This window comes from Ursus arctos, unplaced genomic scaffold (genome assembly GCF_023065955.2).
Source record: "Ursus arctos isolate Adak ecotype North America unplaced genomic scaffold, UrsArc2.0 scaffold_7, whole genome shotgun sequence".
In the NCBI taxonomy this organism is placed as follows: Eukaryota; Metazoa; Chordata; class Mammalia; order Carnivora; family Ursidae; genus Ursus; species Ursus arctos.
Genome location: NW_026623089.1, coordinates 15795184 through 15820394, shown reverse-complemented (window position 1 = coordinate 15820394; position 25211 = coordinate 15795184). Strand labels below are relative to the sequence as shown.

At 56.7% G+C, this 25211-nt stretch overlaps 2 protein-coding genes across 11 annotated transcripts in view; one reads left to right on the top strand and one right to left on the bottom strand.

Annotated features, from left to right (window-relative positions):
• VWA2 (von Willebrand factor A domain containing 2) overlaps positions 1–6391 on the top strand; it is a 45701-nt gene extending 39310 nt beyond the window's left edge. The window contains exons 12-15 of the mRNA XM_026494179.4: positions 32–604; positions 1829–2380; positions 2937–3062; positions 3921–6391. Coding sequence (XP_026349964.3) covers positions 32–604; positions 1829–2380; positions 2937–3062; positions 3921–4036 — 1367 coding nt within the window. The 3' untranslated portion in view covers positions 4037–6391. The remainder of the gene's footprint in view (positions 1–31; positions 605–1828; positions 2381–2936; positions 3063–3920) is intronic.
• A 314-nt stretch (positions 6392–6705) lies between these two features.
• Positions 6706–25211, bottom strand: part of AFAP1L2 (actin filament associated protein 1 like 2) — a 95499-nt gene continuing 76993 nt past the window's right edge. For 3 of the 10 annotated variants that reach the window (XM_048219058.2, XM_048219055.2, XM_026494184.4), the window contains 14 exons: positions 23801–24006; positions 22501–22680; positions 20006–20095; positions 18626–18710; positions 17746–17850; positions 15588–15799; positions 13616–13761; positions 12674–12785; positions 11793–12032; positions 11533–11710; positions 11074–11229; positions 9024–9217; positions 8784–8906; positions 6706–7901 (listed from right to left, as the gene is read on the bottom strand). In XM_048219058.2, the coding sequence (XP_048075015.1) occupies positions 7875–7901; positions 8784–8906; positions 9024–9217; positions 11074–11229; positions 11533–11710; positions 11793–12032; positions 12674–12785; positions 13616–13761; positions 15588–15799; positions 17746–17850; positions 18626–18710; positions 20006–20095; positions 22501–22680; positions 23801–24006 (2054 nt within the window). In that variant the 3' untranslated portion in view covers positions 6706–7874. Of the gene's footprint in view, positions 8907–9023; positions 9218–11073; positions 11230–11532; positions 11711–11792; positions 12033–12673; positions 12786–13615; positions 13762–15587; positions 15800–17745; positions 17851–18625; positions 18711–20005; positions 20096–22500; positions 22681–23800; positions 24007–25211 lie in introns of all 10 variants that reach the window. The other 7 variants (XM_057308506.1, XM_057308502.1, XM_057308504.1 and 4 more) reach the window with 3 other exon arrangements.

Sequence of the window (25211 nt, the reverse complement as noted above, 5' to 3'; positions counted from 1 at the left end):
GCGTGACTGAGGGTTTCTGTGATCCTGGCAGCCCCGAAGCTGAGCCTGGAATGCAGGATCGACGTCCTCTTCCTGCTGGCCAGCTCGGCGGGCACCACCCCGGAGGGCTTCCTGCGGGCCAAGGCCTTCGTGAAGCGGTTTGTGCAGGCGTCGCTGAGCGAGGACGCCCGCGCCCGCGTGGGCGTGGCCCGGTACAGCGGGGAGCTGGCGGTGGCGGTGCCGGTGGGCGAGTACCAGGACGTGCCGGCCCTGCTCGGGAGCCTCGACGGCCTTGCCTTCAGCGGCGGCGCCACCCTGACGGGCAGTGCCCTGCGGCAGGCGGCGGAGCACGGCTTTGGGAGTGCCGCCAGGACGGGCGCCGACCGTCCGCGCAGAGTGGTGGTCCTGCTCACTGAGTCACCCTCCCAGGACGAGGTGGCCGGCCCGGCACGTCACGCAAGGGCCCGGGAGCTGCTCCTGCTGGGAGTGGGCACCGAGGCTGTGCGGGCAGAGCTGGAGGAGATCACCGGCAGCCCGAAGCACGTCCTGGTCTACACCGGCCCACAGGACCTGTACCACGGAATCCCCGAGCTGCGGCGGAAGCTGTGCAGCCGGCCACGGCCAGGTGAGGTCCCGGCACTCCGCAGTGGGGGGGTTCCTCTTGTAAGATGTTAACGAGGTACATTTGTCAGAATTAATGAAACCATACTGAAACATCATTATTTACTAAGGTCTCTATCCCTAGTTCAGAGTTCCTTAGTTTTTATTTAGTCACCTTGTTTTGTTGCAAGGATTCGGTCTCGGACCCTATATGACAGGTAGTCCTCATGTCTCCTTGGCTTCTCTTGGTTGTCAGCTTCTAAGATATTCCCTGTGCTGCAGTGGTTTTTAAAACCTGGTGAATCTGATCCACTTACTCCATACCTAAACCTTCCCCCTGGCTCCCCTCTGCCTTGGAATAAACCCTGAACTCCTTCCACTGGCTTCTGAGAGCTCCCTATGGCTGGTCTTGTAGACTCTCTAAGGCCCCTGTGCGGGGTGAAGGCGGGGGAGCGGCCTACTCAGGCCCCGCCCTGCCTTCGAGGACACTTCCCGCCCCCCCTCAGTTTGCACTACTCCTCAGAGACCCTGCCCCCTTCTCCCAGTCTACTTACATGGTTGCTCCTGCTGGTCCCCCCCTGCAAAGTACCCTGCTTTTTCCCCCCACGCCTGCTCACGGGACTTGTGATTCTGTGTGGATTTCATGGCTGTATCCCCACAGACCACCCGCCCAGTGAGGGGAGGCATGGACCCACTTTGTCCACTTGGTATAATTAGTGCCCGGAGTAGAGAGTGTGGACACAGAGGGTGCTCAGTAGTGGAAGGGATGAGGGTGCAGGCGAAGTTCTGTCACAGTGGGTCCCCAGAGCTCAACGGCTTACAGATGATAGGCGTTTATTTCTCTCACGGTTCAGAGACAAGTGGCCTCGGCCCGCAGGGCAGCTGGGCTATCTTGTGGTTCCACCTCTGGGCCTGAGGTCACGGTTTCTCAGCCAGCAGGAAGTGGGGAGAGGGGAAGTGGAAGGCAAGTAGCTTCCTTTTGAGGACAGATTTTTGGAAACTGTACAATTTCCAACCACATCCAATCAGAACTTAGACACATGGCCACACCGATCTGCCAGGGAGTCTGGGAATGTGGTCTAGCCTGGCATTCAGGTGTCCTGATATTTTAGGAGAGGGTGGAGGGCGGCTACTGCAGGGGACGGACTGGCTGGCCCAACCCAGAGCGGTCCCTCTTTTGCTGGCTGGTCCAGAGGAGGGGCGCTGCTGGGCAGAGTCTGTCCCGAGGCTCACCTGCGTGTCCCCACAGGCTGCCAGGCACAGTCACTGGACCTCCTCTTCATGTTGGATGCCTCAGCCTCCGTGGGGCCCGAGAACTTCGCCCAGATGCAGAGCTTCGTGAGAAGCCTCACGCTGCAGTTTGACGTGAACCCGGACGTGACACAGGTCGGCCTGGTGGTGTACGGCAGCCGGGTCCAGACAGCCTTCAGGCTGGACACCCATCTCGCCCGTGCTGCGGTGCTGCGGGCCATGAGTCAGGCCCCCTACCTGGGCGGGGTGGGCTCGGCAGGCACAGCCTTGCTGCACGTCTACGACAAAGTGATGACTGTCCAGCGGGGCGCCCGGCCTGGTGTCCCCAAGGCCGTGGTGCTGCTCACAGGCGGGATGGGGGCAGAGGACGCCGCTGTCCCTGTCCAGAAGCTGAGGAACAATGGCGTCTCCGTGTTGGCGGTGGGCGTGGGGCCTGTCCTGAGGGAGGCGCTGCGGAGGCTCGCGGGTCCCCGGGACTCCCTGATCCACGTGGCAAGCTACGCAGACCTGCGGTACCACCAGGATGCACTCCTCGAGTGGATATGTATGGGTGAGTGGGGAGATCCACGCCCTTCGTTGTCCCCTCTGGGGCGGGTGGGAATCTCAGCCAGAGCCCTCAGGTACGTCATTGCAAGGATAGCCAAACTTGAGATTTTTTGCTCATTTGAACAGAAGACCTTGTTTGGATACCTACAGATTCCCCTAGGAATCTAAGGGCCCGGGTTGACACCGACCTATGGTGAATGACAGAGCTAGGAACGTACACAGGCCAGCCTGACCCCAAGGCATCCTTTTGCCAGTGACCTCCTTCCTGCCTTTTTAAAAGTGTATCGGTCACGGTAAACGCTGCTATGTGCACAGCACATTTCAGAGGGAGAGCGTCTATGCAGTGGGAGAGCTGGGTGGAAGTTGGGGCTCTGACCTAGCCAAGCAGTGTGGTCTACCCACCATGCGCTAACCTCCAAGCCGCTGCTTCAGGGCCCACGGAAACATGGAGGTGTGTGAAACGCTCCCCCTGTGGCCTCACCTCTGTCCTGGGCTTCCTGAGAGGAGGGGGCCTTGTGGCTGACCCAGGCTGGGCCTGCCGGGCACCTTCTCCCTTGTAGAAGCCAAGCGGCCGGTCAGCCTGTGCAAGCCCAGCCCGTGCCTGCACGAGGGCACCTGCGTCCTGCAGAACGGGAGCTACCGCTGCGAGTGCCGGGACGGCTGGCAGGGCCCCCACTGTGGGAACCGTGAGTGGGGCGCCCGCGCTGCCAGTGGGAGCGGGGAGCGGGGGGCCTGAGCCCTGCTGAGCCCTGGGGACTCAGCTGAATGCAGGGTCGAGATCATTCGCTCGGCAATCCTTTGTTCGTTCCCGAAACCTGTAATGGGGGCTGCCACATCCCAGGCGCCGTTCTAAGTGCAGGGAACGTAGTGGTGAACAGACAGTGAGCAGCTCTACCCTCCTGGAGCGCCTGTGCCCGTGCACAGGAACAACTACAGCTGGTACCGTGTCGGTGCTAGGCATAGCCGAGGAAAATAGCAGCAGCTGGGAGGAGGGTCTCGAGGGAGGCCTGGTTTGGGAGCACCGGGGGGGGGGGGGGGGGGGGGGAGGTGGCTGGAAGACAGGACGGGCACAGATGCGGGGAGGTGGGGAGAGAGTAGCGGAGGCTGGTGGGAGTTCTTTTTCGAGCGGTTCTCTCTGCTCAGTGAAATGGGAGGAGCGGCCATCAGCGGAGGGGAGGACGGGAGGAGGCTCTGGTGGGTCGCGCAGAGAGCAGTCCCGTCCCGGAGCGCAGGGGTCTGAACGAGCCAGCCAGCCACGGTGGGCAGCATTACGGGCCCACGCTGGCTCCTGCTCATCGGTTTCAAGTCAGAGGAGCCAGTGACCAGAAGCAGAGGCCCCTTGGAGCCTTGGTGTTCAGCCACCGGCACAGCGTGGCTTCGGGGGCGGGGAGCGGACCTGAAGGGCAGTCAGAGAGGGGCTCTGATCTGGCACTTCTGCTTGGGCTGCGGAGCAGGGGTGAGGCATGCAGGGGCCCGCAGGCTGGCCCCTGGTAAGAAGAGGACTCCAACACTCCTCCTGTCCTCAAGGTCCACTTCTCTCCCAGGGTCATTGCGAGGAGATGCCCCCAAGGCACATGGCTCCCGCCGAGAGCCCGCAGGAGGGCAGCAGCCCTACCCCTCCCAGCAACTGCCCAGCAGGCCGGGGTCGCCCGGGCGCTGAGAGCATGCGGCCTCATCCCATCTCCCGGGGTCCTCTGAGCGGCGCCTCCAGGTCCGTGCGGACCCCTCCCGCCCACGTCTCTCAGCCCCAGGGAAGAGCTGCCCCAACTGTGGACCGTGCTGCTTGGGGACAGGGCAGCAGCTGATTCTGCCACTGATACAGATGCCGACAGTCTTGACATGTAAGTAAATATTGACTTTCTGTACCTGGTGTGCCCTGGTGTCCTCTGCCAGCTTCCCCCCGAGGAGAAACAAAGGCGCTTGGAGACTTTCGATGGCCTGTTTGAAGCTCACTCTGCCCACAACAAACGCTCAGCAGAATGTCATCGGGGCGGTGGTGCTCAGCAGGGGGCGTGCTCTGGAGGGTCCACGGAGCCGTGGGATCTCGGGACTGAAAGACTGTGGACCTTTTCACACATCCTTTCCCAAAGATGTCCAAGTGCATTTGCTTTTAGTTTGAGAAGGGGCTTGAGTGGCATTTGTGACTGGACCTGTGCGTGGCAAAGACCTAGAAAGACTCCAGACTGGACTGTGACCAGGAACCAACTTGTTTGACTGTGGGGGAGGGGCTGAGCGCACAAACCCCCCTGGTCTCCAGGGGCCAGGGGACATTGGCCCAGCTCCTGGGCTACTTTCCCTTGGAGGGGCTTCCTTGAGAGATCACTTAGGGGCTAATTGTGGGGGGCTTACTGCTTGCTTGCTTTTTTATTAGGACAAGGAGGAGTGGAATTCTTAAATACAACATAAAGAAACTTAGAGGGTATGGGCTTTTAGAAGCATCGATGTTATGCTGTCTAGGTGGTTTTCCTTTTCATGTCTAGTTTTGAAAGGACTATTTCAAGAAATGATGTTGGTTATTTAACAGGACCCGTGTGGCAAGAAGGCTCAGTTGGGATATATTTCTGGCAAACTAGGTCCTCACCCCTGCAGTCTTTAGGAAACAATTCTTCCCCTTGGTTATGTGGTTTGGATTTGCGTTCTCAGTAGAAACCTTTGCAGAGCTGTGACCTAAAACCAGACACTTTATCCTGACTTTTCTTTTTAATGTAAATAATGTAAACGTTTTACATGCAAATTGTTCAGGGCTACTTTAAGTACTGGCAGGGGTCATCCGACTGTATTGTTAGACATTACAAAGGAAAGGTCACTTTCACTCTAGTTACTACCTCCCCTGTGGTAGAAGGTGACGGCAGAGCAGGGTCACGTATCCACCTGGCAGGTGCTGAGAAGCGATGGCAAAGAACTTACAGGAACCTATTGTCTTTTAATTGACAGCAGTTTCATCATTTTATAAGTTCTTTGTCTGGGGGCGCCTGGGTGGCACAGCGGTTGGGCGTCTGCCTTCGTCTCAGGGCGTGATCCCGGCGTTGTGGGATCGAGGTGATCCCGGCGTTGTGGGATCGAGCCCCACATCGGGCTCCTCTGCTGTGAGCCTGCTTCTTCCTCTCCCACTCCCCCTGCTTGTGTTCCCTCTCTCACTGGCTGTCTCTATCTCTGTCAAATCTTAAATTTCTTTGTCTGGGTCCGGGCTGATGTTTGGACATCCCATTTGAATTGCTTCGACTTAGGGAAAAAAACAGAACTGTGGGCTCTGGACTTACACGTTAAAGGCAGGTGAAAGGTTTTTTTTAGGTTCCAGCCCTCAAGCCTTTTTTTTTTTTAAAACCTTTTCTAGGGAAGGTGCCCCTGAATAGTTCAACCCTCTCCGCGCCCTAGCAAGTGGCAGAGGGAATTCCTTTCTTTTAAAAGAAACTGGCCTTTAATTACACAAGCAACATAAATGTGTTCTCCTTGGAAAAATTAAAACCCTGCAGACAGGTCATCAGTCTTTTATTTTCTGAATGATCCTGATTCCAGCCAACTTGAGGCTGCTCTAATCCTAATAGTTAATTCTCTTTTCTAGAAAGATAGTTATAATCAGATTCATCTCATCTCTTCCTTTTGATGTTTACACGAGTACTTTTTCTTGTCAGTTTGCAGTGTCTAGGACCTCCGGAATAATGTTTTTAAAAGTAGTGGTATGTGTTTCTGGACCTGAAGGGATCTCCCACCAGTTATTTTCTGTGGATTGCTTTATCAGGTTAGGAATACGTTATTCCTCTTCCTGGATTGCTAAGAAAGAGTGTTTTTCACATATCATAAATGGGCCCTTAGTATATTTTCAGTTGTTGAATCACTTTGTTTCCTTGGATAAACATGATCTGGTCATGAAGCATGATTCTTTGAACACTGTTGAATTTCACTTGCCAATATTGTTTTTTTTCATCTTTGTCCAAAAAATGAGATTTGATTTGGTACCAGAACTGTGCTAACTTAAGGCCTCTTTAAAATAAACACATTCATGCATGGAACTTTCCTTAGGTCACCTTCCAAGTATTGGTATGTTTCATTACTTAGGAGTATGGGTTTTCAGCCACTTTTCTGATCGTCACAGGTGTTTGATAGGTGTTTGTTTGCTTTGTGTTATCCTGGGAAAATCCTCTTCCAGCCTTACCCCTGCTGGCTTAAGGAGGCTTAAAGTCTCCTGCTAGGATCGCACCTTGCAGTTCTGTTTTTACTGCACATATTTTGAACTTCAGTGTGTAAATAACCAAGATGCTTCCCCCTTAAGGTAGACGTCTACCAGGCACCGCCCCAAGCCATTCCATGAACTACAAGAAAACCCCAAAATATAAGTAACGTTTTATTAAAAAAATTGAATTCACCACTTGGTAAAGGACACCAAGTGTATATGACAAAGGAAATAAATGCCCTGGGATTAGGAAGACGACAGAAATCAAAAGACCTTTAGTTCTCAGGAAGCAGCGTTAGGGGACGCTGATTGACAAGCCCCAGGAAGAAGCCAGAACAACAGATGAAATGTTTCAATCGGTGTTAAAAAAACACAAAGCACTGCATCAGAAGACAAGACACAAAGAACAGTACTGCCAATTTTAGGAGGAGAAGAGCATCAACCCGAAACAGCATTCACCACGTTTTTCTTGGAAGGGGCCTAGAGCACTAAGCAATAGAACTTTTCCCCTAAAAATGGCCCGACCACAGGACTGCATCTGTAAACACTGGGTAATCTTTCTTCCTACAGTGATGTAAAAAGACCTCAAAAAGGTACTTTTAAATCTGAAAAAGACACTTTGCTATTCTAAATTACAGGATTTTAAACATTTTTTCCCTATATAATACAGCATCATTAAAAATTTTCTTTAAAAGCAATTGATTCAGGCCTGCTTTAGGCTGAAAAAAGTCCTTAACTTAGTGGGGACAGCACCTCAGCTTGGTCCCAAATATTCTCCTCTGTTACTGTTTCCCGAAAAGCATGTCATGGAGGGCTTCACACAGGGGGTAGCAATGCTGTTTAAAACCACGAAAGACTCCGTCGGACCCGCTAATGTTAGAGAGAAGTGGACGCTTGGATGAGAGACGACAGTCCGGAGTTGAGGTCTCCTTGGTCACCAAAGCCACGTGGCCAGTGGACCAGGGTTCCTGCTACCTTGATTTCTTTTCCACCAAAGTCCCACCATCAGATGCTTTTTCACTCCTTAAAAAGCTTGACAAAACAGCTGATGAAAACTTCAAAGAAGAAACACAGAATACCCCTAAATACAACAGTGTCCTGTTTCCCTCCAGGAGCAGGTAGGTCTCCAGAGAAGCCTTCTCTTTGAAAATGGGCAGAGCCTCCTCTTGGCCAGCGCTCTCCACCCAGAGTACCAGAGTCCGTCCTCCTCCTGAGCAGACCCACCTTTTCACAGAGTCGCTGCTTTAACGAAGACTTCTTTAATGAAGCAGGATTGTCACCAAGGTCCGTGCTGGCAGGAGAGTCTTTAGATCATGAAGCTGGTTTCCTAACTTGTTCCTTTCTTCTCCCATTCCTAGAGTGCCGTTCAAATACCAGCACCCCCGCCCCAAGAAGAAAGTTAGTTATCCTCTGTAGCAACCCCCATCTACATAGAACAATGCAAGGAGAACTATTTCTCTGAAGCCCAGAAGCATTTACGAATAGAGATGGCAGATACGTGTCAACCCTTGTCTAGTCGCGATTTGGGGCACCTGCTCAGAGGTTTTGAGGCTAGAGCACGGCCGTGTGCTGGGAGTGATTCGTGAGGGAGCAGCGGCCCACGTGCTCGTGTGGATTTCGTAGTCATTGGTGCAGGGCCTCAAAATCTCTCCAGCAGGCAGGCAGGACAGAAATCAGGAGCAGAGTTTGCTCTAGGCATGTTATTTACTGTGAGAGATACCACTTTCCATCTAGCCTCAGGGAGGAACCCAGGAAGGGCATTCCATCCTTGTTGATACCTTCCCAAGCCTTTGCCCCCAGTTGGCTGGGGGGCTTAGGCAAATCCTATCACCTGTCTGAATCTGTTTCTTTCCTTTTAATGACAGAAGGCCTTTAGAATCCCTGACTCTTTGATTTTGAAAACTGGCCAGTCACAGCCTGTCTCTGAACTTAGGCTGTGGCCCTGGATAATCTACAGATAATTGAGTGGTACATAGTTGCAGGATCAAGTGTCCTCAGGCTGACTGGTAAGAACACCTGAACCCAGTGCTCATGCCTTTCTGGTTGGTCAGAGACAAAGAGTGAGCCAAAGGCGCAGCGCAGCCCCACAGCCCCGGCCCCTGGGTGAGCGCAGAGCCCTCTCAGAGCTGGTGCCTGAAGCAGGGAAGTGCTACCTGGGGCAGAAGCCAGGCCTCACCTTAGCGACAGTTTTGCCGTTCCCTCGTGGGCCCGAAGGAGGCTGGGTGTGACCGCTTACCTTCGCTTTCTGGAGGACGGTGCCTTTGCCCGTGACCATGACCGAAAGAGGCCTGTTCTTGAGCGCTGTTGCAGAGTTGACTGGGGTACAGTCTGGGGCAGGGGTGGGGGTGGCAGCTTTGGGCTGTAGCGGTAAGAGGAGAGCAGGCCTGAGCCAAGGGCAGGACATGTGACCCACTCCTCCCAACTCCGCTCCAGGAGACCCTGCAGGTGGCGCAGAGGAACGACTCCCGCCACTCACCCGGGGGCTCACGTTCTCCAGGTGGGTGGTGTCCACAGTGGTGCCTAGTGTCACGGGCCCGGCCTCCGCCTTCTTCAGGTTGTCCTTCACCTCCACGATGTTGAGCTCGAGGTCCACACGCTTTCTCTCCTCGACCCTGCACTCCTCGTCGATCTCCTTCAGCTTCTGCTCCAGGCTGGCCAGGACTCCCTTGTCTGCAGAGGGAATTAAGCTGGCTGCAGGGAACAGCCCCCCAGCTGGGTGTGGAGCACAGCTCTGGCTCCCAGCACTCAGAGCTGGGTCCTGCGTGAGCATTCTGAAAAGGCTGCAGAATGCTCTGGGGGAAGAGAGCTCTGTCTTCACCAGAGGGTATGGGTCTGCGGTATAGAACCTTCTGGTAGGATCTTCCGGGCTCTCAGTTGTTTTGATACCTGCTATTGTTGCAGCAAACCCCCAGGGAGAGAGGAGCTCTATTAATGACCCTTGGAGGATGGCTGGGCTGTTTCCACCTGCCCCACACAGTCTCCTCAATCCTTAAGCACTCCGGGCTTCTCCAGGTCGACCAGGAGCAGTGGTCCTCAGCCCTGGCACTTCCTCAGTCCTGTTTTATTCTCACCCTGGAGTTCTCAGGTTGGTCCTGGAGCACCAGGAAGTGATGGCCCAGAGCTCACTGCTAGGGGAAACCACGGTGGCACGCGGATTCACCACGGAGTCCTGAGCCAACAGCCACTGAGATGACGCATGCCCTCCTTCCCAGCCGAGGGTGCGGGGTCACCTGTCAGCCCTTGTCCAAGGACAAGCAGGCACAGGGGCCGCTGTTTAAGAAAACTTCATGGAGAACGAGCTGACAAGATGTTACTGATGGTTTTGGAACCTGGACCCTGTATCAGCGGTCAGCAGCCGTACTTTGAGAATTACAATCTTTGGCTCTGTGGACCTAACAACTTAGGAGCTTCAGGGCCACTTTGCCAGCAGAATAAACCGTAGTGGAAGTTCTCTCTTCTCCTGCTCAGAGACTCCACATGGGAGAGAAAGGGCCAGGGCTCCCCGGCTCTGCCTCACCGCCCAGCTCGCGCTCCAGGTTTGTAAGGACTGTCGTGGATGAGCCTCTGGTCATGCTTGTGAGCACACGTCCCAGCTCCGCAGTCTTGGCTGGGCAGAAAGGAAACCCAGCCCCGTCAGAAAGCAGATTAGGGGTTGTCTGGGGAGTGACCGCTAACGAGTATGGGCGGGGAGGTGTTCTGAGGGTGACCGGTGCTGGTGGCACAGAGCTGGGAAGATAGTAATAACCGTAAATGGGGCCGTTGTATGGTCTGTGAACTGTATCTCAATAGGCTGTTCTAGGACAAAGAAAGTGGGAGACCCTGGTGGAGGAAGGTCATGGGGGCACAGTCATGTTCGAAGCTTCCGAGGAATCAGCTGGGGCTGTCCCCAAACCTGCTTCCATCGCTTGTGCTGGTGGGCGCAACTCTGCAATTTACATAAGCACCGAGAGGGACTCTATGTAAATGAGGTAAGTGCTTCAAAGGGTCCCCTAAAAGGCAGGTTTCTTCTAGGAGGTGGTTGCTGAGTGATTGGGGGCTGGGGGCAATCTGGAAACTCAGCCACAAGGACTCTGATTTCTTTGCAAGAGTCTTAAATGTTTGTTCACTTTAACAAAATGAAGACTGGAGATGCTGGGTGTGGTTAGTGCAGGAAAGGCGACCCGGGCCGCCTGTGAGCTGGCCTGCGTCTCCGGCATAGGCCTCGGCACCACGTTAAAAGATGGAATATGTTTAAGTGAAAGTAAAACATTAAGGTCTAAATGTGTAATTTTTAGAGACTTCCTCCTCTAACCGGTTCTGCCTGCTCCCTCTTGGTCCTGTTGACAGGTCAGAGGGTCTCCATAGAGAACAGCAACATTTCAGACAGGATGGGGCTGGGGGGGAGGACTGGGCAGGGGAGCACCCACTCGCCCCAGAGACGGATGGGGCGAAGGCTCATGGGCCGTAGGCAGGTGCACAGATGTGGATTCTTCCCATGGAGAGCCCAAGGCCCCAGCCGGACCTTCTCCACCTGGGAGGCCCCTTACCTGTGCATTTTAACACGGTCTCTCTCAGCTCCCGTTTCTCTTTCCGAAGCCGAGCCAGGTGCCCCCGGATTTCTTCCTTCTTCTTCTCCAGCCTCTCCTTCTCCTCTGTGTACCGCTTCACCTCAGCTTCTGTCCTATTCTTGCCAAGTTTGATCTCTATAGACGCAGAGAGGAGAAGCCCCAGGTCAGTGAGGCTGGCACACAAGGGCCGTCCCAACCGCACCCCCCCTCCCCCCCGCAGGCTCAGACAACCCGGGGCTCTGGCACTGGGTCAGCTGAACACCAGGCCAACCTGGCAGGGATAGACAAAGAAATTGGGCCCACACTTCCTTTGCTGTGTGACCTTGGGCAAGTCCCTTCACCCCTCTGAACCTCTGCTTCCTCGTCTGAAAGGGAGGGAACTGGACTAACTTCTCTGAGCCATTTCCAAAACATTCAACTCTTATCTAACTCAGGCACCTGCAGTGGTCACCCTCAACCTGTCCTTCACAGGTGGACTGGCCCCAGCTGGAGTGACGGCCGCAGTGTCGGGGCAGCTTGACGGGAAGGAGATTTTCTGCTGTTCGGTCTGGATTTTGACGGTTGTGGTTCTCGGGGAAGGCTCCTCAGGCTCTGGACTCTCCTGCCGCGGTGTCTGCTTTGGGAGAAAGCAAACACGGCTTAGCCGGCCCAGGGGCTGCAAAGGTGAGGCCAGCTTCCCTGCTGGGGGACAGCCTTACCTGCAACTCGGGGCTCTCTGGAAACTCTACCAGGGGCTCGTCTGGGGCAGGGCCCGGGTCTGCAGGGAAAGCCTCGGCTGGGGGGTCCGGGTGGGGTGGCGGTGGGGACTGGGCCCGGGCCTGTGCACTGCTGGGGCTGTGCAGAAAGGACTTGACAGGTGTGAGGTCCAGGTAGACTCGGTCGGGCTGGGACTCGCTCGGAGCATCTGTCCCAGGGGCCGCTTCCTCGGGAGTTTCCACCTGCAGAGGAGAGACAGGGGCTTTCACCATCGCCTCTGCTCCCTGGGCTGTGGAGGGGGCGCCAGACGTGCCTCCTGTCCCTGCCTTGTGCTGGAGTTCACAGGACACGCCTCCTGGGGAAGCTTCCATTGAGCTGGACTTAAAAGGCCAGGGTACAAGTCCTGGGATTGCCATTCAGGAGGTGGGAGACCCAGGACATAGCATTTACTGTTCCTGAATCTCATTTCTTGATCTGGAAAGAGACTAGTGTAACTCCTTCTGGGGTGGTTAGGACTAAATGAGAGAACCCGCAGAAGCCCTTAGCACAGCAGAGTTCAGTGCCCAGTGCATGGAACCTGCCGTCACTATGATTGTTCGCTATCACTTTGGGCCGAAGAGGTTAATGATGTCCCTGTTCCCGATCCCGACACCACCACTCCTACCCCTCACACTGCCCGGCGTGGTTCCCCAGCTATCTGAGCTAGACAAGTCCCCACGCCAGGTGTACTGCACACAAGACAGCCTCCTTGTGCTAGGTTCCTAGACCCTGCAGGCGACTTGGAGTCTGCCCGTCTTAGGGACAATCTGCCGATCTCTGGCATCAAGGTTCGGCGGCGGGGAGGACGGGACAGCCCAGGTCGCTGCCCAGCCTGGGTCCTTACCACGGCCGTCAGCTCCGACATCTCCACGTCGTCATACAGCATCTCCTGGCGGTCCTGTCTGGGCAGGCCGTCGATGTAAGTGTTCGGCTCTGAGAACTTTCTCTGCATCAGCCTGGAAAACCCGGCGAGACGCAGTGAGAGGGGGATGAGGACAGGGCAGTGAAAGCCACTAGTCTCAAAGAATTCATGACAACGAGAGGAGGTGCAGGGGACCTGGGCACCAGCATCGACCTCATTCTCAACTCCTTTATTTAGGGCTGTCTCTTCCCTCTCTTCCCAGGGCTTTCTTACTGGAACTCCCAGTTCTGAATCTCTCTTCTAGGAAAACAAACTTCCCTTGCCCCAGACACCTCCCTCCTCTCCGGATCCTACTGCCTTCCTGCCCGGATTCCTCCCTTTCAGGACCTTCTTCCAACCACGAAATCCTTTCTCACGTCATCATCACGATGCACTTGGGCAGCCCAGACCAGGCACTTCCCCTTTTTTGCACACAGAAAAACGGATCCCACTGCAGCGGCTCAGCCAGCTTCCACGAGAGCGCCCCCCAACCACCCAGGAGTGCTTCTCCCCGAGCCCAGTCCGCTTGCCTGGAAAGCAGAAGTCCGGACCCTGCTTATTCCAAAGTGCACTAGGACTCGCGGGGCATCGGCAGTAAGGAAGGCGGATGGTCGGGAAAGGCACCAACTCTGCCGTAAGGAGTTGCAGAGCGTCCCCCCAGGCCAAGGGTGCCGGGCACCCGCCCAACCCCGGCCCCAGGCCTGGCTCAGCTCCTGGCTCCTTCCGGGCCCCGGGCTTCCCACTGCTGGGTAGAACTGGGCTGACCCTGGGTTCTCAGCTGCTGCCCTGCGTGATGGAACAGGCCACAGAGGCCAGCCTGGGCCCATGTCTTGACGAGTGGCTGGAATGGGAGGGCGCGATACCGCGAAGCCCCTGAACACTCACAGCAGAGAGGTTTTGGCCGCACTCACGATACAGGACACCCTGTCGGCATCCACGTAGTCGTAGGTGAATTCTTCCGGGTCTGTCTTGGAGCCCGACTCAGAGAGCAGGAGGCCTAGCCAGTGGCCCATTTCCTCAGAAGACTTGGCCTGGAGGAGGCAGAGAGGGACATGAGCAAAGCTGGAGGGTGCCGTCTGGTGCCCCGCGCTCCCGGCCAGGCCAGCAGCACCCCCGCCCCGATGCCCAGGCCTCGGAGAGAGGCGGGGGCCATACGCCCTCACTGTCACTAGCTTAGCTATTCCCTGTCCCTCCAGATAACACTTCTTGCCACCGGGGATACCTCGATGCCCCCTCAGTGATGCTGCGGACACCTGTCCCAAGTACCCAATGTGATTCATGGACATGTATTTCTAGAAGGCTAATGAGCCTGGACAGCATGCCTTTTAGGTTGATGCCTCTATTTTATAAACTATCCCATGGCCGCCTATCACCCTATCTGTATATACAACACTGGATCCCTAAGAAATAGCAAAATTCAAATTTATTTTTGTTTGTAGTTTCAATACAGTCCTGCAATAAAGGGTATCTTAAATATGTGACCCCAAGTCAGCTGGGTCTGATAAATTATGAAGTAAATCCCAGTGAAGCCGGAGCCTGTTTTCTCCAGGGACAACACGGTCTAATCAAACACACTGGGCATCTATTAAAATGCCAGCACTGTTTCTTGCCTTTTTAATGAGAAAACACTGGGCATTCTATAAAGACTCCAGGTTTACTTTCAAGAGGAGAGACAGCTGCCTCACCGGCGTGACCCGACTACTCCTCCTCTTCGTCAGAGAGGCAGCTGTGAGCAGGGCTGGACGTGGAGCTGCTTGTCGTCTCCCATTCCTTCTCCAGCGGGTGCTTCCATCCAGCTTTGCGTGGGCACCTTAGCTCCGGCCACCACCCTCTCTGCTCTGCTCAAGTGTGACAGCTTCCTTACTGGTCTCAGTGTGGCCCTTCTTGTGACCTTTCCAGCCCTTCCCCTGCCCAGCAGCTGGAGGAAGCATCTTGCAATCCCAAACTGAGCATGCCACTGTCCCCTGAAACCTTCCAGGGTCCCCCCCCTTGCTCTGAGGATCAACCCTCCTTCCCTCGCAGCCTCATCGCGCACGCCCCCAGCCCGTGGGGCTTTTCCACAGTTCACAGCACCCACCCCACGGCTTCCCAGCAACCGGAACTAAGTCATCCACTGGGTAATTCATTGAATAACATCTCACTCTCACGCTAGAATCCAGATGCCATGACAGGGGGCGTATCTGTTTTGTTCAACATTACTGAGCGGGTATCGAGCATCAGAACACAAGCTTGTCCCCGGGTTCCCCTCCAGGAAGCAACTGGGATGTGGAGCTTTGAGCCACCAGAGGGCAGTATTGGAGCACAATTTGGAGGACGACCCCCAGGGAAAGGACCAGGTGAACAGGGGTGAGCCAGGGAGGGCGCTTCCCTGCGTGTCAAGAACCCTGGCTCAGGCCTGCCCCGGCTCAATGCAAGGCATTAGGTCACCTCTTATTTTTGTAAATGTAACATCACATCAAACAGGGTGGGGAGTGGGAGAAACTGTATCACAGACCTCACTGTTCCCCCAGATAAGCCCTAACAATCGTGGTCTCCGCATGCGGGGCCCCATCTGGTGATACACAGACCAAATCAAACCCACTGTGAATCCCCAGAAGGTTTTTCAAGCAGCTCCGGGAGTTATAAATACTCCTGCCCTCAGTGCGGGAAGTAGCCCATTGTCCCTTTCCTATAACACAACCGCTCTGAGGTCAGAAAGGGAATGGAAATTTTTTAAAAAATGCAAAGAAGTAAAATGCAAGGGAGTAAAACACACACGCAGGGCTGCACTGCCTCTCCGACTGTAGGATGACGGCCCGGGAGGCGCAGCCGACAGCCCACACCCCCGCGCCCTGCCTCCCCCGCAGGCCAGCAGTACCTCGAGCTTGGCCAGCTCCTCGCCACGGTGGAGGATGCGGAAGGAGTACAGGTGGTCAGGGCTCGGGTCTGGGACCACCTCACAGCCCACCAGGCTGAGCGGCTGCTGGGCCACCTTGCTCCGGTTCCGGTCCTGGTAGAAGTGCAGGTGACTGTCCCTGACGGAGCACCAGCGTGACTTCCACTGGCTGTTCACCAGCACGTTCAGATAACCTGCAGGAGGGGACAAGGGCGTCCACGGCTGCCACCACCTCCGGGCCTCCTAGAATCTCCCCCAGAATCTCTGTTCCCAGACCTGTCATGCTTTGCCCAAGGAGCTTTCTCACCCCAAGGAGGCTGGGGATCTCAGCACATTCTTGTCCCTCCCTCTGTGCATGCAGCCAGACCCTTGAAAAGGGGGCTGCACGGTATCGGACTAGGTCTGGCCCGAGGGGAGGGAGTTGTGTCATTGGCTAGAGCAGGCTGGCTGGGCACGTGTGCAGGACATGGCTCCCCAGCCTCATGCCCCCGCTGGCAGCAGCCCTCCTCCCCGTCCCTGGTCACCCAGGCCGCGTGCAGGAAGGTCCCCAGCTGGGTCACCCTGTTGCAGGTGCACTCAGATCCCTGGCCTCTACAGCCTTAGCTTCCTCAGTGTCCCCAATAGCCTTTCCATCACCAGATCACTCGGCCTCAGCCTGCAAAGCCCTCCTTCCCTTGGCCGGCTCCCTCTCATCCTCCCAAATGCAGCTGGCCTTGCTTGACCCTCCCAGGGTCCTGCACGCTCTGCTCTGCCTTCCTTCGGAACTCCTGGATCCCAGAACTGTGAGACCTTCTTCCATGTCAGTCTCCCCCAGCGGACACTGAGCTGCTCGAGCAGAAACTTGCCACCTTCACCTCCAGGGCCCAGGGTATGAAGCCATGTGACAGGTCACAGTGCACGGCCATGTTCCCACCCACCCAGTGCTGGGCATACAGTGGGGATCAGGAGTTTCTCAGAGCCACACGAACAGCAGCACAGAAGCACTCAAGCCCAAGACCTAGAAATTCTGGCTCATCCAGGCAAGTGGCCCACTTCCCCATCACAGTTCTCTGGACCGAAGAGAATTCTGGGTCAAGAAAGCAGGGAGCGCAGATGCTGAGTCTGGGGAAGGAGAGCAGCTATGTTCTCTCGCCCCAGGGGACAGGAGCATGCTTCTCTGCTGGAGGACTCCCAGCAATAATCCAGCCACATCTCCCAGCGACTCCCTGAGACGAGCTTTCTGTGCCAGACACCGTGCCCCCCGAGCCTGCAGGCAGGGCTGGCACAGCTGGTCACTACTCCGGTCTCCTGACCAGAGAAGCAAGGGGCTCCCAAGGGAGGCCCCGTCTGCTGGCTTCCCATGCCACCCTCCCACCCTGCCAGCCTCAAAAACCGGAACTGGACTGGGACAGGGAAAGGAGCCCAAGGCTGGGACATGGGCTCCATGAGGAAGAGGAAAAGGCCTGGAGGTGGACAGTAGCAGCCTTCAGGCCCCGGGAAGAGCTAGAGCAAGTCCCAGGTTGGGAGCCCAGACCAAGGCTCCCCCCGGATATTTTGAGGGGAGTAGAGAGGACCTCTGTGAGCCCAGCAGCAGCCAGACGCACCCTCTGTACCAGCAACGTGGGCTTCTGTCGTCCCTTTAGTCTGTCTCACTGTCCCCATCTCTGAGTCCTACTCCTGCCCGGGGTGCCACCGCAGCCCCTTCAGCTCCTGCCCAACCTTCTGGGCTCAGGCCCAGAAAGCCCCCCTCCCCCCGATCTCAGAGCAGGAAATGTTCTTTCTGCCCCCGAGTCCTTACAGCAACACAGCGTGCGGCTTTGCAGTATGAAGCCACCATCGCGCTTGGGCTGTGAGCTCCCAGGACTGTGTTCTCCCTCTGCCTGGCCCCTTCCCCAGCTCTGCTTGCCATGCTCCTTCAAGATTCATCAAAGGAACCTAACTGCTGAAAGACCCCTGGGAGGACAGCAGCCCATGACCAGTCACTTGCACAAAGGATCCAGCACCCAGCAAGACGGAGGCTGCGGACAGAAACAGAGCTGCGGGGCTGCCGTCCCCAGCGATGCTTAAAGCGAGACCCAAAACCTCTGTCGGCACCAAGCCGCCTTCCCGGAGCCAGGCTCCCGGCCAGTGGCTGAGCCTGCGGCCCGCAGGTGGTTCTTACTGGATGTCTCGAGGGACCTGTCTGGAGGCTCCAGTGTCGTAGATTTCTTCCTGCCCAGGTTCATTAGGTTGCTCAGTTTGAGGCCAGGAGAAGATTTCTTCTTGACTGTCCAGATGAGAGAAAAAGCTGTCAGCATTGCACTCAGCCCGCTGAAAGGCCGCGATGAAAAGCAGGAGTAGCACACCCGTTCCCGCTGCCTCTACCCCTCCGTGTGTGTGCACACGCACACGTGGACGCATGCGTGCATGCACGCACACACACGTCTGCTCCCTGGACCTGTAGCCGCGGTCCAGAGTCAGGTATCCCTAGAATGACATACTCAAGAGGGGGGACACCAAATCATTTTTTTTGAAGATAATTTCTATATTTTTAAAAGATTTATTTATTTGAGAGAGAGAGACAGCACAGGCAGGAAGGGCAGAGGGAGAGGGAGAATGTGAAGCAGACTTCCCAGTGAGTGTGGAGCCCAGTGCGGGGCTCGATCCCCCGACCCTGAGATCATGGTCTGCGCCAAAATCAAGAGTCAGATGCTCAACCGACTGAGCCACCCAGGCACCCCACCAACTCCTCTCACAGGCTATGCCAGCACTTGAGAATCTTCACAGCCTGTAACGGCTCAAAGAGACGGAGTCTAGGGTCAGCAAACCAGAAGAGATGCAGGACTTCTACCCCCGGCAACTCATAAAACTTGACCTTCATTTGCTCATCTCTCCCTTCCTCTTGGGTTTTATCACGGTATTATTTCCAAGCAGTTTATAAGTTGGAGGCATGTTGCAAGCAGCTGTTAAAACCCGTCAGGGTTGAGCCAGGCAGCCACGTCTCACAGCATGGGACACCATCCCCCTCCCAAGCCGAGGCTGACGGCCACAGGCCTTGGTACCATCTTTGGCCTCTGGGACCTCAGGGTGGCCATCTACGGAGCTTCCATATTCCGGGGTTGACAGGTACTTCTCCGTTATATCTAGCTGTGGAAAAGAGGGAGACAAGTGGGTGATCTTGTCTGGGAATTGTCACCTCAGGGAATCACAACATAAGGGAAACTAAGAGAGAGCTTTCAGATGTATGCTAGGGACCACCGCGGCGTGTGGGTCGCAGATGGCACATTGGCCAGGCTTCCCTTGGGCTCTCTGGGGGACCTGCCTTCACCTTCCGTTTCCCTGGCCCATCCCGGAGACGACCCTCTTCTTCGGGCCACCACACATCCAAGTTCCAAGTTCTCGAGATGCCTACTCCCCCCTGGGGTAAGAGCGGCCCTGTAGCCGGCCCCAGGGTGGCCTTAGAGTTTGCACCCCAGCTAAAGCTGACCGTCAGGTGACATCCGGCCTCAGAGAAGGGCCAGCTTGTCTACACAGGGGCAGACCATGATTTGAGCCCTGGCAGGGGCACCCTCCACCCAGACCAGGAGCTTGGCTTATAAGCCTCTCTGGGCCCTGCCGTGCATGTGTTTAAATAGGGACAATATCCCCATCTGTATCCCCAGGGCTGTTAGGGGGCTTGTGAGTTTCTAGAAGGGCGTGGTGGCTGCTGTTAGAATGTGAAGCACTCAGAATATTCCAACCAAGCTTCTCTCAGAGAACGACTTTGTCCAGATCTCTGCGAAACACACGGAGGGACTCCCAACCAACAGGACTGGGCTTAGGCGGGGGCTCAAGGACGGCTATACCTGGTCAGGGAACTCCACGAGGGATGACCTGTGCCTTCGAGAAGAACAGAGCACCTGCTCCCTACTTGAGACATCTGGGCACCCTCTGCCTTCTTCCCTATCAGGGCCGGGAGCCCAGGGAAGACACAGTGATGCTCTGCTCTATGCACTCCCAGGCTTCAGGGCGCCTATTTACAGATCCTTGGGGACCTGGGATGTGAAGCCATAGGTGACAGCCGTCCCCTCCCCTAGCACCTGGCCCCACGGCTCCAGGCAAATGAGCAACAGAGCCCTCTGGTTGGAATCAACATGGGGACAGTTCTCCCAGCCCCAAAGCTTTACCAGGAGTAAATGCAAAGAAGGGCCTCATACTATGAATTTCGCTGCTTAACAATGGAGGGCACGCTGACCTTGGTCCCACTAAAGCTTCCTGCACCCAAGCAAGACAATATCAACGTCATCAGTTTTTCTGCCAACCTGAAGCTCCTGGCCTTACCCGAGCATTGTGTGTTTCTTACTCCTTGGGTTGAAGTGGCAAAAGCAGGAATCTCAGCCTCATGCTTTTAATTTTTACAGAGAAGACAGAATTGAACTCTTCCGGGCAGGAGAGAGGCTTACTTTCTGACAGTTCAGGCGCTGGGCATCTGCGGTGTACTGACTTCCCTCGGACGCTCCTTCTGAAGGCAGGCCGCTTACCTCCTGGATGACCTGAAGGGGGAAAAGCCATCCGCGCAGGCCCTTCAGACCCGGACTCACAGCCGCACCGAGCGAGCGCCCCTCGCAGCCCGGGGAAGTGGGTGGAGGGGAGAGAGATGCGGTGCGCGCTTTCCAAGGAACAGCGACTCTCCCTCAGCCCCCCGCACCTGGCCTGGGGCTGGGCAGGCTGCAGTGGGGGAGGCTCCTTCCTTCGGCCCCCTCTCCTGCAGAACCCCACTTGTTCTGCTGGGGGTGGGGCGGGGTGCGCTTTACAGCAAAGCCTCAAGATGGCCAAAGCTGCCAGCCCTCAACGCTGCCAAGCCCTCCTGGCCAAGGGATGGCTGTTCAGTTGTGGGTATGATGAAGGGCTACAGTTGCCAAGGTCCCCCCCTAGCTTTTCGGGGGCTGTGGAGCTTGCTGGAGAGAGCTTCCCGCTGCTCAGGAAGCAGACCTGCCAACTGCCTGGGTCCAGCACTGGCTCTCCAGACTTGCCCGTCGCAGTCCACCCCAGCCTCTGCCAGAAGGAGCCTTTTCACTGGCACCCGGGGGCCTGGGCTGGGGGCCCACAGGTCAGAGTAGCTCTGGCCACGCTAGGCGGGGCTGCGGCTCGGAGCCGGGAACCCCAGGGGATTCCCAGAGGGTAACAACCCTGGGCAGCCACACACACACACACACACACACACACACAGCCCATCTGGAGCCCTTCGGACTGAGCAAGAGTACTTTCAAAGACCCTCCTTTTTCAGTCTCTGCTTAGAGCAGTTTACGGAAACAAGGTCAAAAGCAGAAAAGCCAAAGAACCAAAGGAAGAATGGTTACGGGGATGGGGAGACATAAGGCAGGTCTCACTTCTTAGACGGACTCCAGGTCGGGTCTGGGTCCACATGGTGGACCAAACACCCAACACGATGCTGTGGGAAGACGGCACCAAAGTCGGCCCTCTAGCTGTGTGACCCCGGGCCTAAGCTGTGGTCACCACATATGTAGGACGGGGCCACACCTGCACCGGGGTGGCTGTGAGGACTCGTGTGTGAAGGGACCATCCTCACGAGCTGGAGCCTGATCTGGGGGAAGCACATGACACCTGGAATCCAGGCTTGAGGGTTTCTCTGGGAGAGTCCTGCCTGCGCTCTCCTTTTCTGGGGCCCTTGTCCCATACTCAGCATTTCCCACCCATGGCCATCTACCCGTCCCACCCTGTGGGCACAGGGGGATTACGCAGAGCTGGGACCTGGAGGCCAGGGAAGGGAGGTAGGTTTGACAAGAGATGCGTGTAGCCGGTCAAGAGCCCGTCACATAGGCTCACAGTGCTAGCAAACCGCAAGAGTGCACAGCTTCTCGGAGTGAGACCCTCGAGCCAGGCCCGCCCCGGTGCTCATCGGACCAGGGAGGAAGAGGGCCTCTGCGCAGAACAGACAGGCTGTGCCTCCTGAAAGTGTTCTTGGCTCTGAAACCAGCAGCAGGGGTCTGAGAATGAGGGCATGTGAGTCGGCGAGGGAGGCCGGGGCCAGAAGAAGGACAGGTGGGTCTGAGCAGTCAGAGGAACAGCCCTGGGAGCAGGAGCAGCGTGTGTGTGTGTGTGTGTGTGTGTGTGTGTGTGCGCATTTGTGCACGTGTGTCCACGTGCCTGCAGGTGTTTGTGTGTCTATCTGCAAGTGTGTACATGTGGGTGCACGCAAGTACTTGTGTGTGTGCACACAGGTGGATAGGGATAGAGGGCAGATCCAGGGCCATGATGAGGAAGGGGCAGCAAGGAAGGAAGGGACCACTCTGGCTCTGTCTGGCCTCACCAGGGATCCCTCTGCAACCAGGGGCCCCTTCTTGGCGCAAACCTTATACCTTCTGGAATGGTCCAGCTTATCTTTAACACGGGGCACACCAGGCTTCGTCATCACTCGGGCTGGACCATTACCTGCGGGCAGACCTGACCATCTGCATGTGTGATGGTAGGACACGCAGGACTGTGGTCCGACAGTCGTGGGTTTGAAACCCGATGCTGCCACTCCCTTGCCAGGTGACCCTGATCGGTCACCTCTTCCCTCTGAGCTCTAATCGCACTCCTGTGAAATGGCGATAGTAACACCATGCACCTCCCCCTGGTGTGGTCAGCGCCCGTGGTAAGAGCTTTACAAGTGACTCCGCCATCTAATCTTAATAAGGAGGCTGGCGATGCCTCTCCGGCAACGAGTCTCAACCGGAGCCCGAGTCCAGGCTCAGCAGGGTGCTGTGACCCTTTCGTTAGGACGGACCGCTACCGCTTAGAACACGGGAGCCCTGAGAATGTGAAGGGCTGGAGACCCTTGACCCTTGACAACAGTCATCCCTTGCAGGAAAAGCCAGGGGCCAGAACTGAGGAGCCCCCGGGAGCCCCGCAGGGGAGCAGGCGTGTGTCCCCGGCAGCCCGGCGCCGCCCTCACCCTGAGCCACTGCTCCGCTTGGTCCCTGCTCTGCAGGCCCAGCACGATCACGTCGGCGTTCAGCGGCGTGATCTTCAGCTTATGCTCCTTCTTCCGCACTTGCTTCTCCTTGTGGGTGACGCTGCTGCCCCGCAGGCTCACGTCCAGCTGCGGGCTGTGGTCCTTGGAGGATTTGTAGCACTGGAAGGGAAGGGAGACGCTGTGCCCCTCCGCCGGGGGTGCCACCGTGGCCTCGGACAGCAGCAGCTCTCGTCCTCGGCATCAGAGTGACCACGCTGACTGCCCCCTCGCCGTGGCCATCTACCCATCCCACCCTGTGGGCACAGGGATTGCCCCCTCGCCCTCACGCCTCCTTCTTGCGGCCTTGCCCAGGGATGTCCCCCACCCTGCTTGTCCAGGCTGCTCTAAGGTCCCTGCAGGCCTCGGTGAGCTCCCGAAGTCGTCCCCTGCAGCCAACTCTCAGACCTCGGGGCTGGACTCGCTCCTCCCACTGCCCAGCCCGTCTGCGTTTCGCTTGCCGCCCTCGGGAAGGGCTGCAGGGAACGAAGACCCCGCTCACTAGCTGCTTAGTTACGGAGATGATTTGTAGCAAAAAAAGAAAGGGACTTGCTTCCCCTCCCAGACCAAATAGCTCGCCCCTGTTTGTCACGGGTCTAAAGGGGGCGGTGCCCTCACAGGGCTGTGGAACAGGATTCCCAGGAAGAACATGTGCGCAGAGCATGACGTGACCCAGGAAGAAAGCGTGTTCATAATGATTCCAAGGAACTTCAAATTAGGACATAAAACAGATTTGTAATTGAGAATAACAGGAAACAGGGCTGTGGTCAGTGTAATATCTTCTGATTCCTTTACGGGTTTTGTCTTATAATCAGTGATTCAACATATCGCGACTTTGGAGACAATGCCTCTGATTCTAACATTGTAACAGGTGAATGCAGCGGCCAGAACGGGGGCTGGGGAGTCCTGACCCGGCAGCAGGCTCCGCCCCAAATGGCCAGGGGTCGGGATGTGAGGAAGAATGAGCCCTCAGACTGGGCGACGAGATCCCTGGAAACTGCGTCTATGCGAAGGGACTGCGGGCAGCGGGTGGTAATCCCAGCCCCCTGTAGACACCTATCAAACCATGAGACCTTCTAAGCACATTCATCCATGCACACGACGCTCTGCCTACGATTTCAGGTGAGGGAGGGGAGAAAGCCTCCAGAGAGAAAAGGCTCCAACCACCGGGTATCAGGCAGGGTCCCTCTCCCCGACTCCCCCGAGAGACAGAGGATGGGAACACCATAGGAGCCCGACTGACCAGGAGCCGGGTGTCCTTGATGACGCAGAGCTGCTTGGCCCACTGCCCCAGCCACTTCTTGCGCCAGAGGAAGGCACAGATGCGGGCATCGCGCATCAGCTCGATGCTGGCCTCAGGCGAGGGCCACTGGTAGGGGGCCGACTTGCCCTTGCTGTTTTCCTCTTCATCGTAGGACTCGTAGGAGCTGCTCACCGCCTCTCCGTCCTCTGCAAGGAAGACCCACGTAGTCAGGGCCCCACCGGGCAAGGGACCTTCGTCCAGGAGGGAGGGCAGGAGGCAGGGGCAGTCGGGGGGCCTCCAAGCCACAACCCCCCTGCCTTTCCGGGCCCCTGAACCAGCCTGACAGGCACCAGCCACAGACCTGGGCAGGCCCGGCCCCCAAACCCCCTCAGGGAAGCTTCTTGGATGCTGCTTCTGGCCACAGACACAACAAAACAAAACTGAGTCTCTCCCTTTTCCTGCTCACATCTGTCATCCCAGGCTGCACAGAAACCTCTGACAAGACACTGCCCACAGGCGACCGTCCACACTTGACAAGGCCAGTCCCCCCTGGAGGCCTTTGTCTCCTCACCTGAGGAATTTAGCAGTGGGGGGAGCCTGGCACCCGGGCAATCTAAGGGGCCAGAGGAAGGGGCCACCGTTGGAGCCCGAGGTGGGCACGTGGTAAGCGCCCCCCACCCCCCGACAGCGGGGGGAGGGGCTGCAGTTTCTTAGGGTGAGATAAGCCACAGCAGGAAGCAGCTCTGTGGGGAAGGCGCCCGCCCCCTTGGTCACAGCCCTTTTCCCAACCCGCTGCCAGCCTCCCCAGACTCCGCTCGCTCTCGCCACCGCACACCTCCCAGCACAGACAGCCCTTCCTGCGGTTTCCACCTCTGACCCGGCCTCCACTTCTGGCAGCCAGCCAGCCTCACACTTTGTTCCGTTGGAGACAAGCCCCGAGCTCACCGAGCACAAACTGTGTTCAATTCTAGGCACGCTGGTGTGCCTGTTTCTGTTCCCTCCCAATCCCCCGCTGCACCCCGTGAGAGGCGCTCTGTTCTCCAGACCCCATTCTGCTATTCAAGGCCAACCAAAACTAGGTGAAGAAAAGAGTAAATCAGTAAAACCCGGAAAAGCAGGACAAGGAGAAAAGAGAACCTCAGGATCCCCTGGTCAACCCCTGGCTCAACACAGGAATCCTGTCTGTGGGAACCTTGCTGCTGCTGCTGCTGCTGCTGCTCCAGCCTCTGCTTGAATTCCTCTGGATGGGGAGCTCACTACCTTCTGATCACTGGATACTTCCTTCCATGACTGGGGAGCTCTAACAGAAAGTCGGGCCACCATCTACTTCCCTGTAACTTCTACAGACTCGTTCCATCCCCTTGAGTCAGGGTGAAGGCACCTCCTCGATCCTCCCCTCCTATCTCCTTTG